The 14,006-nt window shown below is 35.3% G+C and overlaps 1 protein-coding gene across 1 annotated transcript; it reads right to left on the reverse strand.

Moving 5' to 3' along the window:
- Positions 1-899: 899 nt before the first annotated feature.
- LOC110038714 (sugar transport protein 1-like) lies at positions 900-4,004 on the reverse strand. The gene is made up of 3 exons (XM_020743609.1): positions 3,869-4,004; positions 3,456-3,778; positions 900-2,017 (listed from the first exon to the last, which is right to left on the reverse strand). Exons 1-3 carry the CDS (start codon positions 4,002-4,004, stop codon positions 908-910), a joined length of 1,569 nt encoding a protein of 522 aa, XP_020599268.1. The 3' UTR covers positions 900-907.
- Between the last annotated feature and the right edge of the window lie 10,002 nt (positions 4,005-14,006).

A 14,006-nucleotide genomic window follows, 5' to 3' on the forward strand; every position in this document is an offset into this window, starting at 1 on the left:
GCACACGACAAATTTGATGGATGATTTTGGGATTTTAGCAACCTTTATCTAAATGCCACTCTCAAATAAATCAACATTGTCCACATGAATGAGGATGAAAGTGTTGGCACCAACATTTGAACTCACGAAGAGAGCTAGAAGCCATTGAGAACCAACAATCTTCAGCCACTATCAATAAATATTGTAACCTAATTATTGTTATATGATTGTCGTTGTCATATAATTATGTCCAACTTGTTATTACCTAAAAATTGTTATTAACATTAATGTCTGACGACTCTCCTTATATCAATAGAAGAACAAATGAATGTCCATAGTCCTATGATCTTATCTATTCCAATTAATAAGAAGAGTGAAATTCTATAATTTCAATTATACAAAAGAGAATATTGGCTTTGTCAAACCCCTTAGTATTTTGTGCTTTTGAATTTTTAAAACCCTTAAGTATTTCTCTTTTCAGATATCTCATAAATCTTTTATTTGTATACAATGGATAACCTTATTAATCTTAATTATGATTTTCTGAATCATAGGGAATGATCTTGCACACTACAATTAAATAGAACACTATTTTTAAATTGAATTCTTAAAACTAGTAACATTTCATTAAAGCTAGGTCAAAAAAAAAAAAAAAATCAAGACATCAAAGACATAAAAACTCAAAACAGAATATTAACCTATTATTTAGGATAACCCTTTTAATGCAAAAAAAAAAATAAAAATAAAAATAAAAATTAAGCAAATGATAAGAAAACATGCATGCCGAAAATGACGGCAATTAGGATAACTTCATTAATTATGAAGTATAAAATTCAAACTTTTACCATTCCACAAATTTCCATCTTGTTATTTTTAAACCTATGGTGCTGTGGAATGCTTAGGTGCTGTGGAATGCTTGAGGACTTGATCATGCAGTAGCATCGGTAGCTTTACTGCCATTTTTGCCATTGGCCATCTCAACCGTGGCGGCGCCATGAACGTCTTTATCCGAAATGAACCGGCCCCAGAACCAGTGCGCTTTCCAGACGAGCACCATCTCCTCGATGGGAACTCCCTTCGTCTCCGGAAGAAAGATGGCGATAAATACAGTCATAATCAACACCCAACCGCCAAAAAAATAGAACAGCCCGAACTTAAGCCTACAGAGAAGAGTCAGAAACGCCTGCGCAATAACGAACGTAAACAGCATGTTCATAGAAACCGTAATGCTCTGCCCAGCAGATCGTATCTCTAACGGGAAAATTTCCGATGGCACCAACCACCCCAGCGGCCCCCACGACCACGCGAACCCAGCCACGTAGATGCAGATGAACGCCACCACCGCAGCGGAGTAGCTCTTGCTCATGTGACCCTCACCGGAAGTCCCAAACTTGGCGGCGATGAGAGTGCCAACGATTATCTGGCAAATGAACATCTGTACGCCGCCCTGCAAAAAAAGCTTGCGGCGGCCGAGGCGATCAACGGTAAAGATAGAGACGAGCGTGGCAAACACGTTGACGAGGCCAGTGATGACAGCTGACATGAGCGAGGCGTCGCTTCCAAAACCGATGGTTTTGAATAAAACAGGTGCGTAGAACATGATGACGTTGATTCCGGTAAGCTGCTGGAAAAAAGGAATTAAGATGGCCATTGTGAGCTGCGGGAGGTAACGGCGACGGGTGATGTTGTGCCATGGTCGTTCGATTGTGTTCGACTCCTTGCTTGCAGCTTTGATGTCGGCATACTCTTGCTGGATGTCGTCGGTGCCGCGGATTCTGCGAAGCATGGTGCGGGCTTGTTCTTCGTGGCCGCGTTCGAGAAGGGAGTTGGGGGTGTCGGGGAGGATGAGGGAGCCGACGGTGATGATGGCGGCCGGGACGCCGGCGAGGGCGAGGCCATAACCTGCTTTGATCTTGGCGGTGCGATAGTTGATCAGGTTTGCAGCGAGGATGCCAAGTGTGATCATGAGTTGGAAGCCGATGTTGAACATGCCTCGGAGTTTGGCTGGTGCGATTTCTGATAGATAGAGGGGGACCGACTGAGATTAAGGAGTGAGAGCTAAATTAGCGTCAAAATGATCATTTTTGCCACTCAAGTGAAGAGAAAGCTTCACCTTTGTGCTTAATGATGGGGAGGGGAAAGATTAGGTGGAATATTCTATTATTTAACATTTCTGCCCAATCGGTTTGCTTCGGATGATCCAAAGAGAAGAAAGGAAGTTAAAATGTTTTTAATGTTAAAATTGTCATTTAATTCACTTTGAATTAATATGAGTAAGACAGAACATAGGAGAGTATTTCACGAACTTGTTATAAGGTTTTATCAAATGTCTTTGGATTTTTATTTAAATGAACGAGAAATATGAAGTTTATGTTCAATTAATGAAGCATAATTTCTTGCAAATTTTTTTCTTCTTTAAAAAGGATTCAATAAAATTTCTTATTTGTGTTTTGAAGTTAGTTTATGTCAAACAAATCATTTTTTATAAGTCATTATTATTTATCAAAACTAAATTTATTATTATTATTATTATTATTTTTATTTTTTGGGAAGGATGATTTGAGATCACGTGAATGGTTGGGCATTTTTCCTGTGAAATTTTAGCCTGAGTTTAATGATTTTTTTCCTGCAAAACAATATTTTATTTTATAAAAAAGCATTTATTTATTTTTTATATTTGCCTTATAATTTCGAAGTAAATATATTATAATTTAAAAATTTATATTGTAGTCCAAAAGAATTTGCTCGTAGTGTTTTGATGAAATTTTTTTAGTGGTCGTTTATGTCATGGATAGCTCGTAATTATGGATTTTGACTTTTTAATTTCTCAGAAATGATCCCGTTCGGCGATGGAATTTTGTGGAAAAAAATTCAATCTATAAGAAGATAATAGTTCCTCATCATAGTTTTTTATGATATGTACACTATAAATTCAATATTATGGGGCATTTAAATACACAAATAAATATCGTTTCCATGCAATTCTTATGTTTTCACATATCAAACAATTAAAATTTTTATATTTACGATCTAAGCACTAACCATTTTAATTTCACATTAAAAATACTAACATTAATAATTATTTAAAAGTGAAATATTCATTTTCATAGGAAGATTTTTGATAAGAAAGGATTATAATTGAAAATACTAGAATTTGATGTTACATGTATTAATATACAAGAATGTTTAGTAAGTATCTAATTTTCCAAAATTTGAGTGGACGAAGAAAAAAAAAAGGTAGTTATTGAATTAGTAAGATGGCACAACCATAAATAATAAGAAGAAAAAAAATAATAAAATGAAACAAACACACACACACAGGCATAGAAAATCGGAATGAGTGAGAGGCAAGCGACCAAACCCTTAGAACAAGACTAGGCAGACAAACCAACTCTTAAAAAAGAAAAAATAGAAGACCCCGCAGAACCTTGAAAAAATTATATCTTTTTTCATAGAGAGAGGATATATCTGCTCACCTGGTTGGCGAAGCCTATACCAACGCCGAGAAAAATGCGGCCGAAGATGAGCATGGCAACGTTATTAGCTGCGCCATTAAGCGCAGCTCCGATGAGGAAGGTGATTCCACCGCCAAACATTGACCACTTGCGGCCGAAGGCCCGCGTCATCGTGGCCGCAAAGAAGGAAGAGATGAGCGCGGCGAGATAGAGGGATGATGTGAACGTCGTCAGCAGCTGGGAGTCAAACTTACAGTACTGATTCGTTCTTGTATCCTCCTTCTCCTTGCGGTACACCGACGGAAAGAACTTACGCAGAAATGAATCCATTGATGTCACCCCACCTACAAAGCCGAATATTCATATCGGGATCAATCGATTTGGATTTGGAGTGAAAACCAAAGCATCTGGGAGCTTCATATCTGGATTCTTACCAGAGATTCCGATGTCGTATCCGAAGATGAGGCCGCCGGTGGCTGCCACAAGGCAGGCGAAGAAAACGAACATTGTCATCTTCCCCGGATACTCCTTCACATTGCCGGCAGGGTTCGCAATTGCTCCTCCCGCCATCGCCGGGAAGAAAATGAAGGATGCGAGGGAATGTTTTGAGAAGGCCGTTGATCGATCGGAAGGGTTGTGCGCTATTTATAAGGAGAAATACTGTGATCACTTAAAAAATGAATAGTGGCATTTACGTAATTAAGGTATGATGAGAGAGCTAGTAGATGCCAGTGAGTATGGCCATGTCAATATATAAATACCAACCAATTTCTTTGTATTTACATATCTAACACCTGATATTTTCTCTTACATTATACCACTGAAATCTTTCGTATCACCTAGAAAATAATCACCTTAACTTTTAAAATGTGAAACATCCATAAGAATGATGGCTTGCATATCAAAATTGAAATTTAGAATATATTAATACATATAAATTGAGTGGTATGATGTAAATCTTCCTAAATTATAATTTTTACATTGTCTATCCTAAAATATTATAAAATTATGTCTCTAAAAACTAATAAAATGATATAATCTTGAAATTAGTTGCTATAATAACTTGTGATTTATAAAATTTGATAAAAATATTTTGGGTGCGTCTTTCATATCATATAATACTTCGCTTACCTTTCACCTTGTATTGGTGATAACCCATCGTGCTTATGTCTCTCTAGATTTCTCTTATATACCCTCTCGGGCACTTCCTCTTCCTTGCCACTTTGATTTCTCTTTTGCTAGTATTACTTCTTATTCATTATTTAGACGTCATCCATGCTAACCTGACGAATGGGTCCTGGTTACAGAGCTCGCGAGTAGAGTGGAGCGAAAACGTTTACCCAATCAGGGGAGTTTCGTTGTGTGGGTTGGGGGTGCGGGGACAATGCCCAGCAGTACGGTACACTGGTAATTTTGTAATTAAATATTGTATGCCAGAGTTATATATATATATATATATATATATGAAGATCTTGTGATTATATGAAGATCTTGATAAGCATTGTAGAGGACGTAACATGGTTTTTAAACTTGATATTAAAAAAGTTTTGATACCGTCATTTGGGATTTCATTCTTAACATTCTTCATGCAAAAAGTTTCAAATAGGATTTCTGTTCCCTTATCAAATGATGGTTAGCTAACAATCACTACAGTGTTCTCGTCAATGGCAAAGCTCATGGTTTCTTCTCGGCTTCTAGAGGCATTAAACAGGGAGACCCTCTCTCCCCTACTATTTTTATTATTGCTTTTGACTATCTCTCGAGGCTTATAAACAGGCTGCATCAAACACATCCTCATTTCCAATACTCTCATAAATAAAAAACTCTTATTAGTCACATTGCCTATGCGGATGATGTCATTTTATTTTCTAATGCCAGTAAACCTACTATTAAAGCAATGATGACTCTGCTTAAAGAGTTTCAGGATGCCTCTGACCTTCTTTTTAACTTGGCTAAATGCACTATTTATTTTGGCAACAAGGTGAATAACAACATTGAAAATTGGGCCTCTGATTACACCGGGTGTAAGGTTTCAAAGCTACCTTTAAAATACCTCGGGGTTAATCTACTCAGGGGAAGGAAAAAACTAACTCAGATGGATGATGTTGTGGATAATATTAAATCAAATATCAATGATTGGAGAAATACTTTTTTGTCTAATGGTGGAAGGCTTACTCTTCTTAAAAATGTTTTATGTAGCAATCCCTTATACTCTATGCAGGTGCTAAAAATTAAGAAGTCTACCCAATCTACTCTTGATGTTCTATTTAATAAATTCCTTTGGCGGGGGAATAGATCTTCTAAGATTTAGGCTAAATGAAAGAAGGTTTGTAAAGCTACTATCTCTGGGGGGGCTTGGGATTAAAAACCTTAAGGAAATGATTGATATAAACATGTGTAAGCTTTGGTACAAATTGAGATCTCCAGATTCTTTATGGGTTCAATTTCCTCATCATAAATATTGCATGAATACTCATCCTTCTGTTGTGTCCTGGAAAGTAGGAGACTCTACAATTTGAAAAGCTATCACTCTTGCTCGTGAGATGGCTTCTCATTTCATTTTTTGGGATGTGGGAGAGGGGAAAATTTCATTTTGGAATGATCATTGGGGTTCTACTCCTTTGTTGAGATTGCCTCATGCTACTAATGATGATGATCTTCTTGTTAGGAATTTTTGGATTGATTGCAACCGGAACATACCCAAACTATGGTCTCTAATTGGTGAAAGTTCTTCCTTAGTTGCAACTATTCCACGTAAAACTGAATCTAGAGATGTTCCTATGTGGAAATCCCATGCTACAGTTTCTACTACTAAGATGCTTTACACTAATTTATACACTTACCCTCAGTGGATTTGGTGTAAGTATATTTGGCACCATTTTATCTCTCCCTCTATCTCTTTATTCATTTGGAGATTGTTCCATAATCTACTTCCCCTTGATGATATTTTGAAGATGAAAGGTTTGAAAATTGCATCGTTTTGCTATATTTCAAAGAAGGAAGCATAATCCCCCACTCATTTACTTTATGAATGTGATTTTTCTAGAGAAGTATGGCATCGTTTTGGGAACTATTTTGGTATAAGATGGCCTGCAAATTTCTATCTAAAAAGCATTCTTCAAACTTGGAAAAACTCTGAAAAATATCATACAAAGCTCTTCTACTTTTCGATGATTGTTCTTGGGTTTATTTGGGTGGAAAGAAATAACCATAAATATGAGGACTCTCCTCATACACCTTATAATCTATTTGTACTCATTGGGGCTAACTTTCTTAGAGCCACTAAAGCTATGGGAAGTGTCAATATTACTCCTCAACCAGGGAACAATCGGAGGCCAATGTTGATTAATTGGACTCCACCTTCTCATGATTGGATTAAAGTTAACATTGATGACAGCTTAAATGGTACCAATGCTAGATTGGAGGCTTGTTCAGGGATGCCAATTGGAAATCCATTGTTTTCCTTGCTTCCCCTTGTGTTGCTTCTTCTCCTCTTGAAAAAGAAACAAGGGTTTCTTTTGGTGCTTTACAAATTGCAATTTCATATGGACTTTCTCACATTATTCTTGAAACTGATTCTTTAGTTTTATTTTAAATCTTAATGGGCTTTCTTAAGCCTGATTGGAATATTACTATCTTACTCAACCGATATGGTAATTAAATATCATTTTCAAATTTAATATGCATTCATTAACGGTGAGGGGAATAGGCCTGCAGATTGGTTAGCTAAGAAGGGGCATCTTGGTATCATTATAGGAGAAAATCCTACTCGCCCTTTTTATAATCTCATTCTTCGTGATGTTTGGTTGCACCTTATATACGAGTTTAACTTTTATCTTAACAGCCTTTGGTTGGAGGCTACGGGATGGTTGTACAATGCTATTCTTAAATGTTTTCTTTCTTTCACTTTCACCTTTATTTGGAGTAGTGCTTTTATTACAAAGATAGGCAGAAGATTCTCCTTTTTTACTACTCTGAACTTTTGGAGGCCAATGGCTCCATTTCATTCGAGTCATGATGTGGTTTTTGAGAATCTGGGGTTCTTTATGCTGAGCATTATAATTGTGTTTGGAGGCTCGTGGATCCGTTTGTTGGTTTTGGATAATCAATCTATTAAGTTTCAAATGTTTCTTTCTTCCTCTTGCGGTTCCTACTTAGGCAGGCTCTACTACTTCATTTTGTTCATTTCTATGGAGGCATGGATTAAGTTTTCCTTTAAATGGTAGTGGCTTCATTTGACTCCAATTTTTTGGAACAAGTTTTAGGCTCTCATTTGGAAACTGCTGACTTTACTATTTTAAGCTATATCTTTGTTGTTAGAGGCCCATGGCTCCAGCTTCTGGTGTGGGACTGGCAGTGGATTATGCTGATTTTATCTCACTGTCTGGACTGCTTACAGACTGAGGTGTCTTGGCTAAAATTTATGTGTTTAGAGCTTAAGTTTGGAGCAATTTCTTTTATTACAAAGATGGTGTTTCAAGTTGCGTTCTCTGAGCTTCACTTATCTATATATTTTGGATACATTTTTTATAAGTCCAATGAGGAAATTGTTGGCTGCCTGTGGAATAGTTTACTTCTCTAATCTATCAATTTAGTCTTAACTCATATAATATCCACTTTTATCTCAAGCAGGAACCTTAGGGTTTTTATTGTCCTCTATGTGTTGCTGCCTTATCTTCTCACTGTCTTTTTTGCAAAGCCAACTGTAGTTTATTTATTGCTCTTAGTTGAATGTTTTTTGGGAAGCATTGGTGCTTTAATGCCCTGGACCTTACTTTGGTGGCCCATGGCACCTAATACTAAACCCAAATTTGGCTTTTTCTTGATACATTTTATTACAATTTTAATCTGCCACCATTTTGTTTCTAACTTTCATCACAGGTCCTGCTTTCTGGCATTTCACAGATTTATATTGCTAATTGTAAGGCTCATGCTACTCCTTTTGATGTCTTTTTGGCTTTGCAACTCTCAAGCTTGATTTTGCACTATTTTGTACATGTTACGGCGGGGTTTATGAATTTTTTTTGGTATGCTTTTGTTTTGGATACATGTAATTTTGGAGTTTTTTTCTTGTTTCTCTCTCTCTCTGTTGTGTGGAGTTGTAATGTGTGAAAATGAACCCCTAGGATGATATGTTTTTCATTTTCTTTTAGTGGGTATCCTTTTTCCGTCCTTTTTGTAACCTCCTTTTTTTTTAATGTGTAAGGAGCCACAAGATGCTCTTTTATTATATATATGGATCTTTTATACTTTTTTTGAATTAAAAAAATGTCGCTTATTTGCTCCTGAGGACATATGCATCTTTGACGAACCTCGTTTAATCTATATGTTTTCTTTCTGGATTTGTGTCGATTCTTGTTTTTTTTTGTCCTAAGATTCTCAACAATTGGTATCAGATCGAAGTTCTAAAACTGACGAGATCAACACAGTAAGGACAAAAAAGGATTTGACGATTTGGCAGAAAAGATTGGCTAGGGTTCGGGTTGTTCGGCGTAGGATGAGCACAAAAATCTGCGAATCACGACATTTACGACTATGGCTAAGGAGTTCGGTGACGTAGAGAGTTTTTGCGAGCAAGGCTGCGAACAGTTCGAGAGGTTTCAGCCTAGGCGAGGGTTCTGCGACCAAAATTCTTGCAACAGGAGAATGTTTGAGGATGATTTGCATGAAAGTTTCTGCAACAAATAGGTCACACGACGGTTCGGCCTAGAAGGAATCTGCAGAGTAGGAGACAAGAAAAGATCGTGGTAGGACTAATCTGCGATGACAATCTCTAGTACAAAATGCGAAGTGGTGAAGTTTGATGGAACTAGTAACTTTGGATTGTGACAAACAAGGGTGAAAGATTTGTTGGCATAACAACTGATTTTGAAGGCTTTGAGGACAATGAAACCGGATAACATGGAAGTTGAAGATTGGGAAGAATTGTTCCTATAACTCCCTTCTCTCTCAAAATTCTCCATAATAATTAATTCAATTCGAGGCTAAAAATAACACAAATTTTCACTAAAACAAACTTATATTAATTCACAAACAAGTACAAACACATTTAACACTTAGTTCTCTCTCAAAATAGTCTTGGATGAGAAAATTTTCCTAAGTACAAAACACTTAACACACATTTACAATTAACAATTACACACTTAAGTGACACAAAATCTAAACACAAGACATAAACACTAACACACTTAAAAAACTTGACTCCAATCACAAAATTCCTAACACTTAACTTAATGTCATTCTTCATTGGAAGGAATGAGTTCTTGTCTCTCAGTAGTCTCTCCAGGAATATAGAGTTGATAAAACGGATAGTGGTGACGAGCTCTAATACTATCATCCTCGATCCACTTTTGCTTAAAGAACATCGCGCTACCTCTATATAACTAGTATGGTTGAATTGCATCTTAAGTTGCCGCCCAATATGTTCTAGATGAGCATGCAATTCGATCACCTTAGTCTCGAATACAGATATATTATTCTCCATCTGCTTGATCATCTTCGATATCCCTTCAATAATAAAGGCTAAGAAACCGTTATACATCTCCTGTGCACTTTGACTAATGAACTACTTCTTCATGGCTTCTTCTTTCTCCTTCAAATCCATCTCCCATGAAAACATTTTCCCTAAATCTCTCTCTTTCTTAGACTTTTAGGGCTAAAAATAATCTGGGGTGAAATTCCTTCACAAACCCCTTCTATTTATACTCCTAATTATCCCTCAAAACATTTAGGAGCAGCTAGAAACTTTCAAGACACGTTTATTCCAACTAAACTATAGTTACATCTTCTAGAAATTGAAATTTGCACATGTGATTAAACTGCCGCGCTTAAGTGTCGGATCTGGCGCATAAGCGCCAATGCACATTTTTGCACCAGGCAACTTAACGTCCAAATTCTCATTCTAACATGTCTAGGTCACCAAAAAAAAGTCTAAAAATCATTACTAGCACATAATAAACTCAAAAATCCTACTCTAAAATTCTTAATCAGACTCAAAACAACAATTAGAGCAAAAACACACTAATAACTATGGGTTGCCTCCCACAAAGTGCTTAGTTTTACGTTTTCAGCCCGACGTAACCAGTGCTCATTCTGGTTGACCCAATCTCATTTCATCATTATATTTATGTTGATCCCCTATATAGTAAGGCTTCAGTCTATGTCCGTTCACTTTAAAATTTTCTGAGAATTAGGATCTCTAATATCCACAGCTCCATAAGGATAAAGTTTTATCACAACAAATGGGCCCTTCACATGGACTTAAGTTTGCCTGGAAATAATCTTAACCTTGCATTATATAGTAAAACTTGTTGCCTTGGCTGAAAATTTTTAGTAAGAAGCTTTTGATCATGCCACATTTTCTTTTTTTTTTTATAAATCTTACCACTCTCATAAGATTGATTCCTTATCTCTTCAAGCTCATTTAATTGTAACAATCATTTCTCACCATCATCTTTTAAATTATAATTGAACTCTTTAATAGTCGAATATACTTTATGCTCAAGTTTAACTGGTAAGTGACAAGCTTTCCCAAATATTAGCCTATATGGGGACATTCTTATAAGAGTTCTATATGCAGTCCTATAAGCCCACAAAGCATAGTCAAGTTTGGCTGACCAATCCATTTTTTTTGGATTCACAGATTTTTCCATAATTCTTTTAATTTCTTAATTGGATAATTCAGCCAAACCACTTGTCTGAGTGTGATAAGCAGTAGTATGATATTTCTTTAATAACTTCTCCATTATGACATTTCTAAAATTACTTCCCTCATCAGTTATGATAACTCTTAGCATCTCAAATCTATAAAATATGTTCATTTTCAAAAATTTTGCAACACTTTGAGCATCGAATTTTGTAATACTTTGAGCATCACATCAAGGTAAAGCAACAGCTTCTATTCATTTAGATACATAGTCTACTGCAAACAGAATATATAAATTTTCGAAATATGGTATAAATGGTCCCAAGAAATCTAATCCCCAAATATCAAATATTTCAACTTCTAGCATATAATTGAGGGGCATCTCATTTCTTCTAGAAATATTTCCTACTCTTTGACACCTATCACAAGCCTTTATGTAGTTATTAACTTTCCTAAAAAGAGTAGGTCAGTAAAATCCTAATTGTATGATCATATAAGTAGTTATATAAACCGTAAAATGCCCTCGATATTCTAAGTCATGACCTTTTCTAATCACCTCTTGTGTCTCTTCTAAAAGTAAACATCTCTTAATTACCTAGTCTTTACACTTTCGGTATAAGCATGGGTCATCTCAAAAGTAGTATCTAGCATCATGAATAAACTTCTTCCTCTTGTGGTATGGCATATCAAATGTTAAAATATTGTTAACTATAAAGTTCACAATATTTGTATATCACTGGCCACTTAAATCAAATACAACGAGGAGTTTCTCATCAGGAAGATTTTCATTAATTTCATCATCAAAGATAGAAATGTTTCCTTGTTCCTGCCTAAAGAAGTGATCTACTATTTGATTTTTGGAACCCTTCTGACTTGCCACTTTGATATCGAAGTTTCAGTTTAGTATCCTTCTTATTCATTAAGTACTTAATAACAAAATGATATGTATGCACTATACAATGAGTTCCAATCAAATATGATCTAAATTTATCAAAGGCATATACTATTTCTAGTAAATCTTTTTCAGTTGTTGTATAATTAATTTTAGTTTCATTAAGATTTTTACTAGCATAGTAAATAACTGTAAATATTTTATTATATCTTTGTCCTAAAACAGCTCCAATTGCATAATCACTTGCATCACACATAAGTTCAAAAGGTATTTACCAATTTGGTGAAACTATAATTTGTGCAGTGATTAATCTTTCTCTTAATAATTTAAAAGCTTTTAGGCATTCCTCATCAAAAATGAAAATTGCATCTTTCTCCAGTAAATGACATAAATGCTTAGCAATCTTAGAAAAGTCTTTAATATATCGCCTGTAGAATCCAGCATGTCCTAAAAAACTCCTAATTTCCCTTACATTAGTGATCACTTGAATTTTAGCAGGATCTACTTCTATACCTTTTTCTGATATTTGATGACCTAATACAATTCCTCCTGCTACCATAAATTGGTAACTAGCACTAAATTTGTTTCTTCACAGTGCTTAAGAAATTTAGATAAATGCTCTAAACATGAGTCAAATGAATTTCCAAACAGTGCAACATCATCCATAAAGACTTCAATCCCTTTTTCAATTAAATCACAAAAAATTGACATCATACATCTTTGAAATGTAGCAGGGGCAGCATTATGGGCATTCTTCTAAAAGCAAAATTACCATAAGGACTCGTAAATGTTGTTTTCTCTTTATCTTCAGGAGATATTTGAATTTTGTGATAGCCGGTATATCCATCCAGAAAATAAAAGTATTTATGCCCAGCAAGTATATCCAGCATTTGATTTAGAAAGGGTAGTGGAAAATGATCTTTCATAGCGACAAGATTTAATTTTCTATAAACAATGCATATTCGCCACCTTGTAACTTGTCTTGTAGGTATTAACTCATTATGCTCATTCACAGTTATAGTTACTCCTCCTTTTGTAGGAACACAGTGAATTGGACTATCCCATGCACTATTTAAATTAGGGTAGATAATTCCAGAATCTAACCACTTTAAAATTTCTTTCTTAACAACCTCTCTCATTTTTTTTCATTGTTGGGTTTAATCTTATCTGAGGATCAACTTTAGGTTGATTAGTTTCTTCTAGATTAATTTTATGCATACAAATTGAAGGACTAGTTCCTTTAATATCAGCAATTGTCCATCCGAAGGCTTTCTTAAAATTTTTTAGAATTTTCATCAGCTTTTCTTCTTCTTCCCTTGTTAACTTCAAGGAAATTATAACAGGTAGAGTAGAGGAATCTCCTAAAAAGGCATATTTTAAATGTTCAAGAAGTAATTTCAACTCAAGTTCTAGAGGTTTTTCAATAAATGGACAAAATGATTTGTCCTTGTCTATCGTGTCCAAAATTTCAGAACTTTCTTGAACATAGCTTGAGTATTCCTTAAAAAGATTTACACATTGATCTAATTCCTCTTCTTGCTCATGTTCCAAATCTTTTTCTTCAGATTTTTCTTCATAAGTAGGCTTAAAATGTTATTCACTCAGATATATTATAACATCCATTCTATAGCATTCATCATCTTGAACTTTTGCAGGGTATTTCATTGATTTTGAAATGTTAAAAGTAACAGTTTGATCATTGACATGCATTGTTAATTCCTATTTCTTCAAATCTATCATTTCTCTTCCTGTGGCTACGAAAGTTCTCCCCAAAATGATAGGTATCACTTTATCTTTCTTCATATCTAGCCTAATGAAATCAATAGAAAAGATAAATTGATCCACTTTCACTAGGACATCTTCTATAACTCCTTTAGGATAGGTTATTGAACGATCTGCTAACTGCAGAGTTACAGTAGTAGGGGTTATTTCTCTTACTCCCAACCCATTAAATATTGATAATGGCAAAAGGTTAATGCTTGCACATAAATCACATAAAGCTTTCCCATAAAGTCTGTCTCCTATTGCACATGGA

Source organism: Phalaenopsis equestris, unplaced genomic scaffold (genome assembly GCF_001263595.1).
Source record: "Phalaenopsis equestris unplaced genomic scaffold, ASM126359v1 Scaffold233619, whole genome shotgun sequence".
Lineage (NCBI taxonomy): Eukaryota > Viridiplantae > Streptophyta > Magnoliopsida > Asparagales > Orchidaceae > Phalaenopsis > Phalaenopsis equestris.